The 20,186-nt window shown below is 38.7% G+C and overlaps 2 protein-coding genes across 2 annotated transcripts; one reads left to right on the top strand and one right to left on the bottom strand.

Moving 5' to 3' along the window:
* Nucleotides 1-8,294: 8,294 nt before the first annotated feature.
* rag2 (recombination activating gene 2) lies at nt 8,295-9,890 on the top strand. The gene has a single exon (XM_028450469.1). The coding sequence runs from the start codon at nt 8,295-8,297 to the stop codon at nt 9,888-9,890; it is 1,596 nt and encodes a 531-aa protein (XP_028306270.1).
* Nucleotides 9,891-12,407: 2,517 nt separating this feature from the next.
* rag1 (recombination activating 1) lies at nt 12,408-17,410 on the bottom strand. The gene is made up of 4 exons (XM_028448299.1): nt 17,308-17,410; nt 16,299-16,655; nt 14,960-16,086; nt 12,408-14,158 (listed from the first exon to the last, which is right to left on the bottom strand). The coding sequence occupies exons 2-4, from the start codon at nt 16,631-16,633 to the stop codon at nt 12,408-12,410; spliced, it is 3,213 nt and encodes a 1,070-aa protein (XP_028304100.1). The 5' UTR covers nt 16,634-16,655; nt 17,308-17,410.
* Between the last annotated feature and the right edge of the window lie 2,776 nt (nt 17,411-20,186).

Raw genomic sequence — 20,186 nt, 5'->3', positions numbered from 1 at the left:
TCCTCATACAAATGACATGTTTACGCTTGTTTTAGTGGTAAGCCTGCTTTTATTAACAAACAGCTGTTAACGTCAACAAAACAGATCAGTTCACGGGGAAACAAGCGCACGTCAAACACACACAGGCACAGTACGTGCACAAGACAGTTGAACTATTTACATAATCCACATATCAAAGATAAGGATAATCCATGTTTGTGTGCAGAAAAAAGAGTGATTCAACAGTGGATGTTTACAGCCTGTCCCTTTCTGCTCCAGAGGACAGAGCGCAGCTGCAGTGCAGCGCTCAATGCTACAGCTGTCACTAATGACGTCAACATATCAAACAAGCATCAAATCTGCCCTGGCCATTCCCACTGAGGTCACATTGAAAAACATCTAATCTGTATCTAATTTAACATCACATACATCGCTATCCAAAACCCAAATTATAGAATTGATCAGCTGGTCTCTCATGCAATGGACCAAAGCTTTTTGACAAAAAGAACGGGCAGAGGTGAGCCGACCTGTCCCGGCGGAACATCCGTGGTGGGATACATGATGGTTTGGGCAGGGCTCTTAACCCTCAGACTCATGCAATAAACGTACTCAAAAGTAAGCAGGATGCTACTTTGGAACGTCTACGCAAAATGGAATCCAACTTGGAGAAGTTCAACTGCTCAACCCTCGAGATCATGCCACCATATTGGATTATTGCTGAGTGATGAACTCTAGGCTGCACCGAAAATTGTGCTGCCAGCAGAAAACAAACCCTTATCTATATTTGGCTCCATACAGCCAGCCACTCAAGGCCGGGTTATCTATTCACTATTATGTTGTGTTGACTGACGCTCCGTCTTCTCCTCCTCCTCCTCCTCTCCCCATCACCACCACCTGGAACTTTGTTTCTGAATCAGATCTACCCAAGGTTGTTTCACGTCATCTGCGACGGGCTGAACTGTACAGAATGAAGTGAACGGATCATGTTTCAACACTTCCTTCTTTTCTATGTCTTTGAATTTTGTTGTAATTGTGTCCTTTTGGTGCTTCTGTGTTTGCGTGTTTTTTTTCCTAATCCCACACTGTGCTCTCTAAAGGAGCACAGTTTGGAACCTGCCTTTTTCCTCTCCTTACCTCATGTTTTTCCACTTATTATTTAAGATACGGGGTGCTGCCTTAATGGCTTGTGACCCACAGTGCCTCCGCTCCTGTACTCCCATGTTATATGTGATTGTTATTTGTGTTACAAATACAGAATAGCCAGGATTAGTGCACAAAGTGCCCCACCTCAAATATTTTTATACTGCATTTTATTTTAACTAGATTTATATTTGAGAGGGTTTAAGTATAGAATACAGTTGTTTGACATTTATTGTTGGTGATTTGTATTTTAATTACTAGACTTTTCAGGCGGCCTCATTTTAAGTCCAGTACAACCTGTTATATACAAAACTCTGCAGCGCTACCTCCTGAAAAATAAAATTATGTAAATATAAGAACCCATTACATCTAGTAATTTTTCTCTGGCTGAGAAAAAAATAACAAATTTTTACCCTCATGTTTATCAACTGGGGTTCTAATCTTCATTTTATATGTATGTATTTTTTGTATTCTCTTTATATCACCATTTTCAATTTATAACCGTTTTAATTTTGAAAGACATTTATTCTGTAATTAAACTTCCATTATATTTTTTGCTTCTGACCGACATCTGATTTTTGTTCACAGCACCGTGTAAATGGCTGAATGTGAAGTGGGTCGCGTACATAACTGACATGGTCGATTGTGTTTTCTGCAGAAGTACACTTGGAAAATGTTTACTTTTCATGCTTGGATTCTTGTGAATCTGAGCATGTGTTGCAGAGAGACATTCTGTTTGAGGGAGTCATTCGGCTAAAACGTTATGAACATTGAGTGAAAAGGAAGATGGCGGCTGTCAGTGTTTATTTTAGTCTAATTTTGCTACATATTGGAAAATAAAACTAAACTAACTAATCTAAACCATGATTTATCCAAGGATCTAGTGTTTGGAATCCTTTTTTGAACAATCTTTTGTTCCTGTGAAAGGAGATTTTTAAGAGTAAAGGATTTAACCGACTATGACATTCATTCAGTTCATCTCATATTAAACATTTCAGTTTACTTTACACAAAATGTGGTTTTGTTTTAAAACTAAATATAAACCAAGGAAGTAGTAAACTTTACGTTGCAAAAAATACAAATATTAAACTAAAACAATGTAACAAAGCAGACATTAGATTTACCTGATTAATGCTTCTGGCTTAAATTGGGAGTTTTTATTCAGTTAGGTACGGTGGCTGAAAAGTACAAAACACTTTTACAAATGCTGAAAATAAATTAATAAATCACTGCAACACTTTTACAACTACCACAATTAAATTAACAAAACATCACAACAGTTTTACAAATAACAAAAACAAATGTACAAATATGGAAACACTTGTACGCTTACAATCACTAACACATGTCAGTTTCAACATTTGAATGTTATATTGCAATTTGTATTTTTTCCCCCAAATAATTCTGTAAATTTGTTTCAAAAAAGGAAAATTGTTTTGCATATAAACATTGGTTTCAACCATAATGCAGCGATATTAGCAGCATGAGCAGAAAGCATGAGCAAACATTCAGTAACAACCACAAGGGGAGCAATTACGCTAGTATTAGATAGTGATAAACAGCAGTGCAGTGTGATCGTCAGAACATCAGTGCTGTCACCGCGTCATCCGTCAAAACTGCACTGCAGGGGACCAGCAGTTGGGTGGTGATTCATTATACGGGACAGAAGCAGATGCTGACGTAGATTCTAATTACTCTGTTCTATCAATTATGGAGAAATCCCTGCCTGGCCTGGGGTCTGCCACGCACTGCTGTCCGTGTCTTCCAACCCACCCCCCAACACACACACACACTCCCTCCACCCTCCACCATCCCAGCTGTGGCTGCATGACAGACAGGCTTCTCCACAAAGGTTAGAGGATACATTCAGAAAAAGAAAACATCTTGGGCTTAATTCTAAAAACAAAAAAGAAAGACACACCTTGCCCCTCATTTATCAACTTTGCGTGAAAACGAGTGCAAATTTGAGTGCACGTGTGGTCGTACGACAGGACTAATGTGTGATTCATGAAACGTTCGTATGTAACCAATCCCAGCGTACAAATGATCGGGTGTTGATAAATGCTGAATTCAATTGTCATGAACATGTTTCTGAAGGCCCCGCGAAGGCCCCGCCCAAACAAGAAAAGAAGCTTTTCCAAGATGAAAATTGGTATCCTCACATCTGAGGAAAACAAAGATGTGCTTTTTGAACATGTCAAAACTGGAATTAAAGAAGAGCATTTAAATGCTGTGTGGAACAGAATCAGTTACCAAGCATGTGACGTCCGCCCTGCGTGCGCTAGGAGCAACTTCACAACAGAAATCCTGGAGACACACATGGATATGATGTTTATATCAACCTCAGTCCTCACGCTTAGGCCATAAATATCATTCATTCATTTTCAGGGTTGCGGGGGTCTGCCGGTGCTCACTGGGGGCTGGGCGCCAGTCCATCAAAGGGCAACATAGACAGACAGACTCACTCTCATTCACTCCTATGGGCAATTTAGAGACTCCAATCAACCTTACAGTCATGTTTTTGAATTGTGGGAGGAAGCCGGAGCACCCGGAGGAAACCCACACAACACGGGGAGAACATGCAAACTCCACACAGAAAGGACCCAGGTGTCCACCCCAGGGCTTGAATCCAGGACCTTCTTGCCGTGAGGCGGACGTGTGAACCACTAAGCCCCATAAATATCGTATTAAAATAAATTAACAATCAAAATGCTTTTAAAAAAAAAACCTAAAAATGACTAAATGTCTCTTGTCTGCTTATTATGCTTTTAGCCAATTTCATTTATAATTAATCAAATTACAGATTACTGCAGCACTTTTGTAAAAGGAACTATTTACATTTAATAGATGAATGAGGTCCTGTTTCCTCTGTACAGCACCTCATTCTTGAAGACAGCACATAGTGTGCACTGGGTGAACCATATGCACTACTGCTCTGTAGCAGAGTTTATAAGCAGGGTTATATACGGTATCCTGTGAAAGAAAAAGCAAAAAAGTGGTATCAGTAATAACGTGGGCTTTTTGGAAATGCTATTTGTTTTGCTTCATTTGTTTTGATAAACCATTTGGATCTGTTATGAATGTGATTCTGCTTTTACTAAAATAACAGCTGAGGTTTGTTTAATACTTTATTTTCAGTTTCAGTCAGGTTTAGCTGTGCTGAACCACAAATCCACACACAAGGTCAGACCTGGCTTGAGATCTGATTGTAGCCTATGTTCATGTCAGAATTGATAAATACCAAAGTTTGCATGAGTACGGCCAAACGCGTGTCGTACGCTCAGATCATTTTCCTCACATTTAGCTTCTTTTTCTTTCATTTGAGTCAGAAATTCATATTAAACAGCATTTTCTATATCATTGTTAAATATGTGAAAACATGAAAAATTTAAATATTAAATCTAAATGGTAAATTTAAATGTTAAATCTAAATTTAAATGTTAAATCTAAATCTAAATGTTAATGTGAAATCTAAATCTAAATGTGAAATCTAAATCTAAACATTAATGTGAAATCTAAATGTAAAATTTAAATCTAAATGTTAAATACAGTATATCAATCAACAAGCCCTGACCAGCCCACTCTATATAATTTCAACATTTAGCTTTACACTTGGTGATCGATTTAACATTTAGATTTAAAATTGAGATTTAACTTTTAAATTTAGATTTATTTTTCATGTTTACACATTTTAACAATAATATGGAACATGATGCTTTACATGAATTTGTCTCAAATGAAAGAAAAATTAGCTAAATGTGAGGAAAGTAAGCTAAATGTTGAAAATACATTGGCTATGAAACAGTGACCGGGTTTTTATATTTTCCACCCATACCCTTGTGTGTTTAATGACACACGTGCAGAAGCAGAAGAAGAGATTCCCTCTATTATTCAGCCTGTGCATCGATTCAAAGAAGCAGGTGCTCCACTGCTCTGTAACGGTCTTCCACACACTCGTGGTTTCTGCCTTTGTTTTGCACACATTTTTTCCTCTTCTGCTAGTTAGCGAACAAAAACACTATATGCTAATCATCATAAGACATCTGCTCTCCAGTTCAGGCTTTCTCAAAGTATTTTTCGGCACGTGTCATTCAAACAGGGGATACATGCTGCTGAGGATCAAATCTATGGGGAGTTTGTAATGAAGGAGCTACTGCAGTCTTTTCCACACGGCTGAAGAATTATGTGTTGTTTCTCCCCCTTTACCTTCAACACATTAAGCAGCACTGTGGCAGGATAATGCATCAGGTTAAGAGTGTGGTGGGAATTAATGATTTATGCTCCAGGCATGCCATTCGATAGCAAATCGGAATCTTGAAAAGAAAGAAAGAAAAAAAAATCTCAGAAATAAATAGTGTTTACTCTGTTTCTCAAGGTTTCAGAGTGAGTACAGTGATGTATTGTATGGGTGTCCAAACTTAGTTCAGCATCTCCTGGTAAAGGGAAAGGATCTGTGTTACCTAAATCTAAGGAACAGATGAGGAACTTTTGTTGTCAATTCATTTAGAAAAAAAAATCAATCAAAGTGGAGGGTGATCTTGACCTTGGACGTTTTGGGATGCTAGTTCCAATACTGCTGAATTCAAAATGAATCATTATGTTTATGGATGGGAATTATGATAACAATTGATGATTCCATTATCGATACTGCTTATTGATTCGATTCTTTATTGATTCTCTTATTGATTCTCATTGGGAATGAAACAATACAAATGGATTTGTTTGCTTTAACTCTTTATTATCTTATATTTGTCTCTTTAATTCCCTGCAGGGATATCAGCTCTCTTTTAATCTACCAGGTATAGATTGTTTTCACTGGATAATAATGTATACAATATTTGACACTTTGGCTACAAACATTCGAGAATATTTACAGTGCTTCCTTAATTTAGACATAAAACAAATAATTATTCTGTAAAAAAGAACATATTAACCAAAAGTACAGCTGCACTTATCAACTGTGGGAGATTAACAATTTTTGTGCAGAAAAATTAGCATATTTGCCTTGTCAGGAAGGATACCAGATCGTTCTGGACTTAGGGTGTCTCCAGCTGTGGGGAACCACCATAGCCACCAGTCTATGGGTTTAAACAACACGCTGCATGCGTGTGACGTCATCACATATTTGCAACGTAAAAGGAACCGATAAGAGAAATTGACAGGCAAGCAAACAAACCATTGCTAAGAATTAGATTACTGATTTTCAATTCCCATCCCAAAAAACTGTAGTAAAGTTTGGCCAAGCACTTACCAATCTACTTTACATAAAATTTTCATTTTCCTTATTTTTTCTTTCTACCTTTGTCTTCACAATACTGTCGAAGGTCAGCACTGTTTTATTATTGCAATGAAATAAACCATCCCTTCCCTTAGAAGGGTAAGAAAAACATTATTAAAGGGAAAATATAAAAAGAAAGGGCAGTGTTAAACATTGATGAGGGGTAAGGAACAGGGGAGAGGGAGTCAGGGTAGGATAATGGAAGGGGTGGTAGGGATCAACTATTTTGATTGTGCTGAAAGTGCAAATTTTAATTTTCCAAAAGCGCTTCATCAGAATTGTAACTCATTCATAGCCACTGACATTATCTGCTCCTTTATTTGATAAACGTATTATTCGTAATATCTATAATATCAAGATATATCAAATGTTTATTTCTATGCATAAAATCCAGTTTAATCAAAGCATAATACCTGAGCATTTTTACATTTATAGTTACCAAACTGTGCAACATCTAGAGCCCAGTTTAATTTAAGACATACAGGTGGCAAATTGTGGTCACAACTCAGTTGCTTAATCATAACGCTTCACTAATGTCAGTAAAAAAAAATGTTGTGAAAAAATTCAGTGTGTAAGTTCTTAATGTTAATTATCTGATTGTAAATGCGTATCATGTTTAAACTGTTTATTAGGTGGAGGCTTTCAAATAAGTTATATTATATATATATATAATAGTCTGTTGTTGTTCTTCTTCTTCTTCTTCTTCTTCTTCTTCTTTGGTATTTGTTATTTCATTGTTTGTGTTGTTTGAACTATTTGCTAAATAAAGAAATAAAGACCAAAAAAAAGCATGTGAACTCGACACAGAAATGTATCAGGTTCAAAACAACTAATCTGCCACACTATTTATACGCAAGTCTTTAAATTGACTTTTAAACTGGCACCAGACTCTGAAGCTGCTTCATTTATATAGTTGAACATCCATCGAAGCTGTAATAATTACTGTCCAATAATTAGCTTGCTGCATATGGCCGTTGTTTCAAATATAGATTCAAAAGCAAAATGTTGTTCTTATACTCTACTGATTGAGTTTCTCTGAAGCACTGCATTAATTTGGACTACTCAATACTTTTTTCCATTGCTGTGCTGCTTTATTAGAAATGTTTTTATTTGTATATTTTTTGTTATACACTCAAACCTTTGCAATGTATTTTTGATTTCCAAATGCTACAGTGAATAGTCAAAACCCAAGTGAGTGCCTTTAAAAACAAGCAATATTCACAGATGTCATTCAACCGTCGGGCAGCACACCTGCCAGCGAGGCGCAGTCACAGACTGTTACCCTCAAGATTATGAAGTGCTTGTGAGGCAACGACGCCCCACAAAACAAACCCAGCTCTGAATTCATCTTTGTTCAGGTGCATGAAGAGCTTCTTCTTAGGAGACCGGAGTTTGACATCAAGTGAAACTGAAGCACCGTGGCCTGCTACAAGCTTTTAGGTAAGCTAACACAAACTGGAGCCCTAAGGGTTCAATCGCTCTTAGAATACAGTTGTACTCTTCAAATGCATGTGTTTTATGATTGCTGTTACTGCGTGAAAAGAAAGAAATATATATAGTGCATTACAAGCATTGTTAGGCTTGGTTTTTGTCTGAGGGTTTATTCTATTCCTAAAAATTAAGATTTCTTACTTCTATAATTGATTGTATCCAATTAAAGTTAGAAAAAGTGAAGTAAAAAGCTATACCTTAATGGTCTTCATACATCACTGCAGCAGTGGTGTATGATTTTGGGGATCATAATGTACACTGTGATTACACGCATTGTGGCTTTTTGTGTTTCACTGCTGTAAACAGAAAGCAAGACTTTAAAAGCTTGTAAATTTAAACATAAAACTAACCAAAACACTGTGTGGCTGTATTTTATTGTTGTTTTAATCAGGGCACCAGCTGAAAAATGACCCTGCAGCCATTAACTCCAGTCAACTGTGCAAGCCTCCTGCAGCCCGGCTGCTCTGTCCTCCAGCTGGATGGTGAAGTTCTGCTGTTCGGACAGAAAGGCTGGCCCAAGCGCTTCTGTCCCACTGGAGTGTTTGGCTTTCACTTTAAAAATGGGGAAATGAAGCTGAGGCCAATTTCCTTCTCCAACGACTCACGTTACCTCCCTCCACTTCGCTGTCCCGCAGTTTGCCGCCTTGACCCCTACGATGGGCTTCCAGAGAGTTACCTGATTCACGGTGGTCGCACCCCCAACAATGAGATCTCTTCCAGCTTGTACATGCTGACCATGGATAGCCGTGGCTGCAATCGTAAGCTAACGCTACGCTGCACTGAAAAAGAGCTGTTGGCAGAAGTGCCTGGGGCTCGATACGGACATACCATTAGCGCAGTGCAAAGTCGAGGGAAGACGGCATTTGTGTTGTTTGGGGGAAGGTCCTACATGGCTTTGGACGAGCGAACCACAGAGACGTGGAACAGTGTCGTTGACTGTCCTCCTCAGGTGTTCATCTTTGACCTGGAGTTTGGCTTCTGCACTGCTCACACCTTACCTCAACTCACTGATGGACAGTCCTTCCATGTGGCTCTCGCCAGGGAAGACCGCGTCTACATTGTTGGTGGTCACTCGCTTTCGTCCGACTCACGACCACCTCGGCTTTTCTGCTTACGCGTTGAACTTTTACAAGGCAGTCCGGCGGTTTTTTATGAAGCCCTGCATAATGGTTTATCCATTTCTAGTGCTTTGGTTACTCGTACTGGTCCTGCTCATAGATACATCGTAGTGGGTGGGTACCAGTCAGACTCCCAGAAGAGGATGGAGAGCAATACTGTGACGTTAGATGACAAAGGGATACACTTTGATGAACTGGAATCACCTGCATGGACCCCAGATATCATCCACAGTCGCACTTGGTTTGGTGGCTGCGTTGGGGATGGAAGCGTCCTTCTGGCGGTACCAACTGAAGGAAGACCATCCCAGCCAGAGATGCATTACTTCTACCGGGTCAGCTTCCAAACTGAAGGAGAACAGGGGGAGGGTCTTCAGGACTGCAGCCAGGCTTTACTTGACAAAGACAACTCTGTTCCACTCGAGGACTCTGAGGAGCTCTACTTTGGACGAGAGCCACATGAGTTGGAGGGCAGCAGTGATGAAGAAGGGAACTCTTATGATGAAGAGGATGAGGATGATGAATCACAAGCAGGCTACTGGATCAAATGCAGCTTAGGGTGTCAGGTGGACCTAAACATATGGGAACCGCACTACACCACAGAGCTTCACAGACCGGCCATGATTTTCTGCTCCAGAGGTGAGGGAGGTCACTGGGTTCATGCTCAGTGCATGGAGCTCTCTGAGGATATGCTGCTCAAACTCTCTCAGGACAAAAAGAAATACTCCTGTATGGACCATGGAGGGGTGCCTGTTCAGGAGTCCACCCCACAACGAAACCTCATGCCCCTTAACCGCCCCCCAATGAAAGGCAAGAGGACTAAATCACCATTAACCCTGAAGATGTCGCCTGCCAAGAAAAAACTTTTGAGAAGACTTTTTGACTAGTGTCAGTGTGTGTCATGGCTTTAGTGAAGTTTATCTCTTTGTTTGGAACATTTCAAATGATGTTGAGTGAATAAACATTTACTGTAAAAAAAAAAGTTGTTGATTGTGTCACTGTCTGTCATTTCGTGTTGGATTTTTATTCTTTATTATATGTCATAAGATACAAACATGGAAATTATTTTGTTTGGGTGCTTTCTTTCTTTTGGAGTGTAAAAATTATATATTTTTTTTAAATTTAATTATTTTCAATCCATCTTGTGCTTCTAACCTAAGCATATTATTATTATTATTATTATTATTATTATTATTATTATTATTATTATTATTATTATTATTATTATTGCTTTACTGCTTATGTTAACATTTGTCATACATACTGTTATCAACATATTTGGAATTGTTTTTTAAATCGTATGCGATGAGTTGTGGACCTACATATATTATATTTATTCTTTTTTGGCTCAAATACTCCTTTGTCTTATTTATGGATCCAAGCATCCCTTTTGTCCACCTTCAACATTTTGCTCAGAATACTATGAAAAAAAACCTACTATTGAGCCTAGTGAGGGAATAAATGAATGATGTCACACATTTTAAAGACTCTTATTTTGAAAATATTTAGTGCCTCCTGAATAGATTTATTTTTTACAGTTTTTGTCATTTCCAGTGATCTCCTGCCTAGTGTGGGACCATTGTCCCTTGTATTTTTACTTCATGTTTTAATCAACGTCATTTCCATCATCAGTATCATATTTATCATTTTTAACTAAAATAATCAATATAAAATCCCATATAACCCCAAATGTTTTATGCATTTTTTCTTGATTTTCCACTCTGTCTCTCAAGTACCCCCTGTAGTGCCATCGTGTACCCTTAGGGGTACACATACCTCCATTTGAGAAACATTGCTGTAAATAAAACATAACCAACTGAAAACTATTCTAATTAAAAACATAAAAAATTAATTGAGTGAACTCTCTTGATTTTCAAGTAAGTGTCCAGTAGAACATCATAGACTTCCAAATTCTATCCAAAAAGTCATGTTTTGTTAAAATAAAAATCATAATAATAATTTCAATGGAAAATTATCTAGTATTACAAATTAAATTCAATTAGTTTAAAAGTTCAAAGATTAAAAGTTTAGATTAGCTCTTATAGATTGTTTAGGTTTGTAATCCAAGTAATGTATGACCTCATGCATGTTTGCAGCAACAATAAAAAAAACCTATATTTTTGCAGCAGTTTAATTGAGAACACCGAGTGTATAAATAGTGTTTGTTTTTATTTTTTTATTTCATTGAATAAACACAAGAAACACTCCAATCCAATACACAAAACACGTTATTTTAAAAACGTTTGTTTTCTGACACTGTAGAACACACATTTCTACTTTTACTGCTTTTCATTTATAATCAAACAAAAAGCAAAGCTTGGTTTAACATTTTGCTACCATTTAAAACATATTACTGCTGAATGTCTTCTGCAATTCCGGTGATGTTGTTTACCTGATACCTACTCTAGAAAATGTGCAGTTTTTGTGAATCATCCATCATCCATTATTTCGAAAAAGTAATTTATTACAGCAAAAACAAATATGAGACAAGTTGCAAAAATGGTATTGTCGGCATTTGACAACTATTTGGTGAAATGTGAATATTTTATAGCTGACATGTGGTTAAATGTGTAAAAATGAAATCTGGGAGGAAAACAAAATTGCCTGTCACAATCAAAAGTGGTGACAATAGTGTAAAACAATATAATAAATCAGTCAAAGAAATAAAGATGCCAACAAATCAGTTTACATCAGGTTTTGCTGCCTCGCGCACATCCTTCTCCACTGTCATCTGTCAGTGTGAAGGAACATCAGCAGGGCATGTTAGGGTCTATACAAATGAACAACATCTCAAGAGTCTCTAGGGTGTCCGTCTCTGAAAGGGATCATTGTGTGTTTTTCTATCTACGAAAAGGTCAATATCTCTTTTAGCTTATGAGAGGAATTCAAATAAGCATCATCTATCCTCCACTGGGAAAGAACTAAAAAAGATCTTTCTTTTTTTAAAAAAATTGCTTCAAAGTGACCAGCCATTTATTATGCCCCTCAGGGATCCCTAGATAAAGCACTAAAGTAATCATTTTCAGAGGGCAGTCATGAAACAAAGAACATGTGGGTCTCTGTGATTGGATTTTGCTCCAGCTAAAATGATAAATTAATACAGTGGTCACAAATGTGGTCCTTTTAACACAATTTCACTCCATGACTTACAGTGCTTTCATCTGTTCCCATAAATATCTTCTCTATAAAAATTCATAAGTGTCATTTCTTTGTGATACGATAAAATGCCCCATATTTCATACCGACGAAAAAGAGCAAGGGAAAATAAACCTTGATATTTTTCCTCAAGATTGCTGTGTGATAGAGGTTAAAGAAAGAAAAGAAAGAAAATCTTGAAATACACTGGTTCCTTAAGAAAGAAAGAAACAAGAATAATAATTCTGGAATAACTAAAGCTTCAGAACTTAGAGGTTATTATTATCCATCAGAGACACATCTTCATTATTCTGTGTTTCTGTTTGGTCAATGGTTGCTTGTAAAGCTGTGATTGAGTCTTTGTGAGCCTCCATAAATTTCTGTAAATACTTAGAGGTGTAGAGCCAGTGGTGTTTCAGCACGTCCTCTAACTCAAAGGCCTTTGACTGACGTGCATTCATTTTTCGAAAACGTCTGAACAATTTGTTAGCTGACTCATTTCCCTCGCTTGCCCAAGCTCCGATAGATCCATCTCTCTCGATAATTTCAGGCACATGAGCAAGGGTCTTGTGTAGATAATTGGTGATTTTTCCATTGTACCTATATTTAAATGTAGAGGAGAGGAGATCAGCAAAGGCTTTGGAGTTAAAACTGTAGCGGCACAGCTGGTCGGGGCATTCCTTAGCTGGACACGTTGCTCGCCACACTGGCTTCATTTGGAGGTAGAGCCTCATGAGCTTTCTGAGAGCCTCTCTTCTTTCTTCAGAGGGCACCAGCTCACAAACCACCTCCACAACCTCAAGGGTCAATAGTCTACGGGCGAAGTTGCCATTCATCCTCATTACTGGTTTAAGCCTCATCTTTTTCCTCAGCTGTTTATCCAGGGCGGCTCTCCAGCAGCGTCGTTCTTCTCTGCAAGGGTTTACCTTTTTGTACACTTCCCCAATTTCATCCTGGAAGATTTTGTAAAATTCAGTAGCATTGCCAATGTCGCAGTGTAAAGCATCGAGAGTGGGATGAATCTCGATAAAGGGCTTGGCGGAGACTCCTTTGACTCTGTCTCGTAGCTCATCTACAGACTCGGAGAAGGGATTGGTTCTCCATTTTTCGTATCTCTCAAGGTTCTCCTTGTGACTGCGTGTAATTGAATGAAGCACCATGTTCTCTGCGGCCTGCGTTCGACTTGCATCACATAGAGTGCACACGTATGCTGAACCAGAGGCTTCCAGTCCCTCCATTTCACGCACCAATTTCTCATCATACCCAGTGCCACGAAAATGGAAACGAAAGGAGCGAGGAAGGCCCCCCATTGATAGGATGAGGCTGCTCTCTTTCATTGCATTACGCTCTGCAACAATGGGTCCAAGAATGGCTGTGAGCGTCTCATGATCTGACTCATCCACAAACATTAGACAGAGTGGCTTGCAGGACAATTCTGAGTTTGGCTTTGGCTCGGTAAATACAATGACCTCCTGCTCCTCATTATCTGGTTGAACGGACACAGACATAACAGTGAAGGAGAAACGCACAGCCTTTTCAGGAACAACAGGTCCTCCTCCATGCTTCTCACTGACGTCACCCATACCATCACAGCATTCCTTGATCATAACACTAAAGCTAGCGGTGCAAGCACAGTCCTCCATCCCTGTCTCTCTCAGCCCCTCCATTATGTCCTCCTCCAGGTCCTTCAACGCAGACACAAGTGCCACATCGTAGCGGAAGCGACGAGTGATGGTGTCGGCCGGGGACTCATCCACTGAGGAAAGCCATCCGGCAAGCCCGTTAATAATGCCAACATTGCTGGATTTGGACACATTCTTGAGAGCTGGCTGCCATTCAAACTGGTGAAAGCCAGGAAGAAGCTCCTTCTCCGCAGCTCTTAGGGTGTGCAAGGGCTGGAAGATCTGACGGCCACTTGTAACTTTTACAGTGCGGTACATCTTGTGATACTGGCTGCAGCTCAGAAACGTGTTGACCCGGATGGCTAAACACACAGCCGCACTCAAACCAAAACCTCTGCCTGTGGAGAAAGACAAGAAAAGATCAAAATATTGCAAAATGAGACAGAAAGAGGCAAAAATAATGCACCAAAATATAAAAGTCACTAAAAAGAATCAACAAGAACAAAGTGCTTTAAGAGGAAATACTGTATAACAACTTCTCTCAATTAATATCCTCCCTACTTAAAGTCATTTCCACCATATAAAAGAGTGAATCACACACTTAGCCCCTAAACGTGAATGCATGGTTGTTTAAAGCCCACAAAAGCTAGATTACAAAATCCAATATTTCCTAATTTCCAAATGCTATAAGAGGACAGTGAGTGAATCAGTGAAGCTGGCAAAAGTGATGTATTGGCTGCAGATGAAAACAGACACCAGCTGGCTTCTCTTCCCCAGAGAGGAAGATGGTGCTGTCTGTGTAATTTGCAGATACAAGAGCTGCTGATGTTGTTTTGATTTTAACAGCCCCTTCACAAGAGTTGTTATTGTACATTAAAGGGAGACAGAATGACAGACTGACAGAAGAGTGAAAGTGGAGGAAAATCAGGGAGGGTTTGGGCATGTAGCAGTCTTGGTTCAATAGGCAGAGGTGGACAAGAAAACAATGCTTTTCAATCAGAATTTCTAAAAACTCTCTTCTCTGTCTTTCAGGGAGAATCATTCAGCTCATTGTTATTTATGAGATTACTATAATTTTTCCAGAGGTGAGTGAATTATTAATGAATAAACACCATCATCCTCTTTATTTGTGTATGTACCTTTGAGGTGACAATGAATGGCTGCGCTGACTGAACAAAAGGTTTGAAGTAACTTCTTACCTTGCATCATGGCCTCCAGCTCATCCGCCTGCCGATGTTCATTGCCAGATCTCAGGGTCAGAATCAGCAGTGTCAAACACACAGATTTCAGATCACCACCTTCCTCTTTGTCTGCAAAGATCCTCACATGTTTCTTCAGATCTCTCAGCCGATGCTTCTGCGCTCGGCGGCTTAACGAAAGCAAGTGCTGACGGGGTCTTCCTCCTTTATTTATTTGCAAGTAGTTGGTAACTTCTTCTGAATTTTGGCATGTGTCCCTTTGCTGCTCGTGGCTCAGGCAATGACTTTTAAACGAGTCAAGCCTCACTTGCTCCCCACAGCCGTCATAAGGGCAGCGCAAAGGCACGGAAGACAAGGCTGATGAAAAGGTTTTTGGAGGACGGATGAGATTGTCAGAAGTGCATGGGAAGTTGCAAGCAGGGCAGTAGGGACCCAAAGTGTGGTTGAATTTGATAATACAGCTGCGGCAGAAGAGATGCCCACAAGGGGACTGAACTGGATCAGAGAGTAGGTGGTCACACACCATGCAAGTGAGAGAACTGATGAAGTCTTGAGGGAGCTTCCCGGATATCAGCTTGGTACTCAGGTGATCATTTTGGCAGTGTGTGATGTTCCTCACCCACTGCTCTCTTTGAATGCTGGGTTTCCTCCCAGCTTTGAGCACAGGTCCATGACAGTCTCCAAATGGTTGTAAAACTCTCCTCTCTCCTACAAAAATGCAGTGGCTGTTGTCCCATCTGGGCTTTTTCGACAAGCTTTGTGCTTTAGGGATAGCTTTAAACCTTTTCCTCGCAGCCCTCTGGAGTAGAGCTTTCTTGGGAATACAAAGGGAACAGTGAGATGTATGAGGTTTCCACACAGCAAGGTATGTTCTGGTGAAGCTGCAGAAACCTCCTCCTCGGATAGCCGTCATCCAGCAGCTATGGCAGAAGGAGAGTGGATGGACAGCCTCTGTGTCCTCAGAGACATCCTCTTTAAAGACTTTGAGAATGACCTCTGACCAGTTGGTGAACTTGCATCCCATTTTACGTAATGCCAGTTTGCTGGCCTCATCTAGATTTCCATTCACATCATGTGCTGGTCCTTTGGCTTTGGTCAGGGCCTTTCCACAGACACGACACAGGCTCCTTAAAGATAAAATGACTTTGTTTGAAAATGAACATAACACAATATAATTCTGTAAGTTAAGGTTGATACAACAGACTGATTGCCTAACATTAAAATGAACATAACAAAATATAATTCTGTAAAATAAGGTTGATACAACAGACTGATTGCCTAACATTATCTTTTTGACTGCGTGTTATATGGTGCAATGTCAATAAAAGAGAAGACTCACCTTAGGTGGTTCATGTGCATCTCCATTTCCTGCAGTTTTTGGTCTACTCGCCTGCCTGGGCCCTCAACATTTTCTTTACTTTTCCCTCCCATGCACAATTTCATAATGCTCCCTGGACTTCTGCTGAAATCTTCTCTTGTATTGAAACCCTCTGAAGATGATAACACTGACTGAGATATACTATCGGGCATTGGCTTGCTGGGCAAAGGTGCCTTCTCCATGGACTTCACTCGAAACAGTTTAAACTTCCACTGAGAGTACTCCGATTGGGGATGCTGGAGCTCAGCCGGCATGAGGGATCGAGGACCATCTGTCTTTGGGCTTTCTGCTGCCATTATGCGACTCCGGGATAAAACCCTAAGGACGAGAAAAAAGGGTTTCATGAGACGCTCAGAAAACGAATAAAGAGTAATGCCAGCTGTCCATACGATAATGGAAACAGAGAAGAGATTTAAAGGTTCAAATCCCCTATGATATTTTTTAAATCAATCCCTCCTCAGTGTTGAACATATGAAATGATCTATAAGCTTTACTTGGATCTTCTTAAATTTGTACACCAACTATACTAAAATCCAATGAAATAGCAAATAGAGTTCCTTGTTCTAAAGTGCTATATCATACTATAATTGGCATTTAGATCACATGTTAAATGCCTAAATCAAGCATTACAGAATCAATAGAACGTCCAAATTCTCCAAACTCAACAACCCTGGAATTATTGTGACACAGCAGCTTTGCTAGGTGGGCAACCATAACCCAGCAAGGCCAGGCTATCAATCGTCGATATTAGTCCATTTGTTGACCTAAAAAATGGCATTGCATCACTTTCTCAAAATATACAGATATTGACAAAGAAAGTGCACAAATAAACAAAAATGTTACAAAAATTGTAAGGTGAAATATATATTCTGCTTTAGCCTAACTGATTTTTGTTTTCTTTCTTTCTTGCTTGTATTGTATAACTTAAGAGTTACAATTGGAAACTATGACAGCTGGTTTTCATGCTCACCTTTTGTACCTGTGTCACAGGAGTCTTCTTTCAATCCATAAAGATTTTATCTGAAAACCTGGAGTCCATTACTTGTCTTCTTTACCCGGCTGCCTCTTCTGAACTCTAAGATGAACAGCTGAGCTTAAATGTAAAATCTTCATTTTCAGCTGGTCCGTTACCGTGTTTTTCAGTCTCAGCTGGCATCAGCTCCCTTGGGAACCCATTCTGCGCTTGATAGCACAAGGGGAAACCCCGGAGCTGGGCCTGATAAACCATTTACTGATATACTGTGTATGTCAGAGGTTGTTGCAGCTTGTAACTACTGTTAGTGGAATTCAGGCTTATGTTAAGTAAGAATTGGGCCTTTTTGTTTCAGGGTTCCTTGTACCTCCCCCTATTATCCCAACAGTCAACTCCTGCCACCTGATTGTGGCACCTGAAAAAACCCCAAAAAAAACAAGGTCAACCCCTGAGTTACACACATCTGCATGAACCGCATACCACAAACAAACAACTGTTGGCCAGACCGCACTCACTCCAAGCTGCAAACACCATGTTCTATTTATCTCTCCACATGCTTATCCAGATGGCCCCACCATGACAAAACCCAAGAAACAACTAGAACAGAGTCACTCTATTATAGAGGTGAAAGTTATCAATGCCACAAATTTAAAGGCAAAAACAAATTTAATTAAATTAAATAAGTAGATAATTAATTAAATTAAATAAAATATTGTTCATTACTTACTTGTCTGATAAATCCTCATTGAACCATGTCTTAATTTGTCTACAAATCTTCATATTGAAAAGATTGAAAATTTTCCGACAAAATCAATAAACCAAGTGTTAGTGGAAATAAAAACAAACATTTGAACGTCAATTGCAACGTTTTACATAAATTTTTCTCAAGCAAATAATATTAGATTTAATGATTCATTAGGCCTACACTGTCTTTATCTGATAAAAAAAAAAAAATAATTCTCCAGCAGCATGTGTTTAATGTCAAAATACCATTTAAATAATCTATATAATTACTACTACTCATTCAGGATGTGTTTTAATTAAACTGTATTTATTGTGGTAATGTATCAGCAGGGATGGGGAGTATTTGCCCAAGATCATTGCTATTTGCAATTATCCACGGGATTAATCTTTTGTATTCACCACAGGCGCCTGTTGCAGTTGCATTTCATTTTACCAGCAAAGTCATTAGGTACACAGTCAGTGGCACAAAACAAATGTGCGTCCTCTATTCTCTTCTAATCCTAACAGGAGAGCTTGACAAAAACTTATCTTTGATATATTTGGTTAAGTGTGACATCAAAACGCAAAAAAAAACCAAATGGTTTCTTCTTGGTTATATTTTTTTTTCCAGTGTTTTCTGAAGAGCACCGCTTCAGAAAAATGTCTAAGTGCACACAAGCAAGATAGAAGCATAAAGTGCTATTTTGCTGGCTTGCCCATCCATCACACACAGCTGAGAGATCTGAAGTGCACATTGTGTGATGCATTAGATATCCAAGAACAAGCAAATGATGGATTGTAGCAAGATGTTCCGAGTCTATTTATGGTTGATTTTTAGATTTATGTCCCAAAGTAGCCCCGTTTTGTTTCCAAGGTAAATAACGCCCTTTGCTCCATGTTAGACAGTCGAGGAGCTGCAGATTTTTTGTCAGACAAACAAGCACTGACCCCTGGAGACCCTTATCTCTGTACACCTGCTAATTGACTTGTTATTGATCAACACAAAGACAGGCTGATATATGAGGAAGTACAACTTGTGGAGACAGCCATCTGGCAAAGAGCAGAGTGTTATGAATGTGAGGAGCACACCTTTGGGGATTGATGGTGATGTTTAGGAGGACATGCAGGAACTTGCAATGCATCTGTGAATTGATACCCGGCAATGGGAGGAGGAGTTGTAGCGTATAAATCTAAACATCAGTGAACAATGAGTATGAGGAAGGTGTGTGTAGTGGCAAAAAGAAGGTAAAAGAGACATGGTCAACCCGGTTGCCCCATTCGGTCCCTCTGACTAAACGCATTTAAGAAAAAATGAAAAAATACACAAAATGATAAAAAGTTATGAAGAAAAGTGACAAAAAAAACACATAATGAATCCAACAAACACAAAAAATGAGAAATAAGATACAAAATGCAAACAAAAATGTTCACAATGACACCAAAAACACAAAATCCAACAAGAGACACACAAAATGAGAAATTATATACAAAATGGCTCCAAAATAACTCCATAAATACACAAAAGTGAAATTAAAAAAAATCAGAATGACTCCAAAAATACACAAGATGGCAGAAAAATATAGAAAAAAAATACAAAAAAATAAATAAATCACATGACGATAACAGAAATGAACAAAATGACAAAAACTTAAATGAAAGAGCAACAAAAATACATGTAATAACTCCAAAGACCAATAACAAACACACAAAATGAGAAATAAGATACAAAATGGCAACAAAAATGTACACAATGACTCCAAAATAACTCAAACAAGTGAAATAATAAAATCAGAATGACTCATGCATAATGATAAAGAAATACACAAAATGACAGTTAGACAAAACAGCAACAAAAATACAAATAGCTCCACAATGACTCCAAAAATCTACAAAATAACTCAAACATATTGAACTATTGGAAAATACACAAAAGACAACTAAAATAATCAGAATTACTCAAAAACTCACAAGATGGGTGCAAAAATACACAAAAAAAAAAACTGAGAAATAATCAAAACAACAAATAATACTCAAAATGAGTAGAGGAATAGATTAAATTACACAAAATGGCAACAAAAATATACAAAATGACTCCAAAAACACAAAAATCAACAACAAATGCAAATTGTCTTGGAAAAAAATACAAAAACCAT

This window comes from Gouania willdenowi, chromosome 6, assembly GCF_900634775.1.
Source record: "Gouania willdenowi chromosome 6, fGouWil2.1, whole genome shotgun sequence".
Lineage (NCBI taxonomy): Eukaryota > Metazoa > Chordata > Actinopteri > Blenniiformes > Gobiesocidae > Gouania > Gouania willdenowi.
This window is presented reverse-complemented; position numbering and strand designations above follow the sequence as displayed.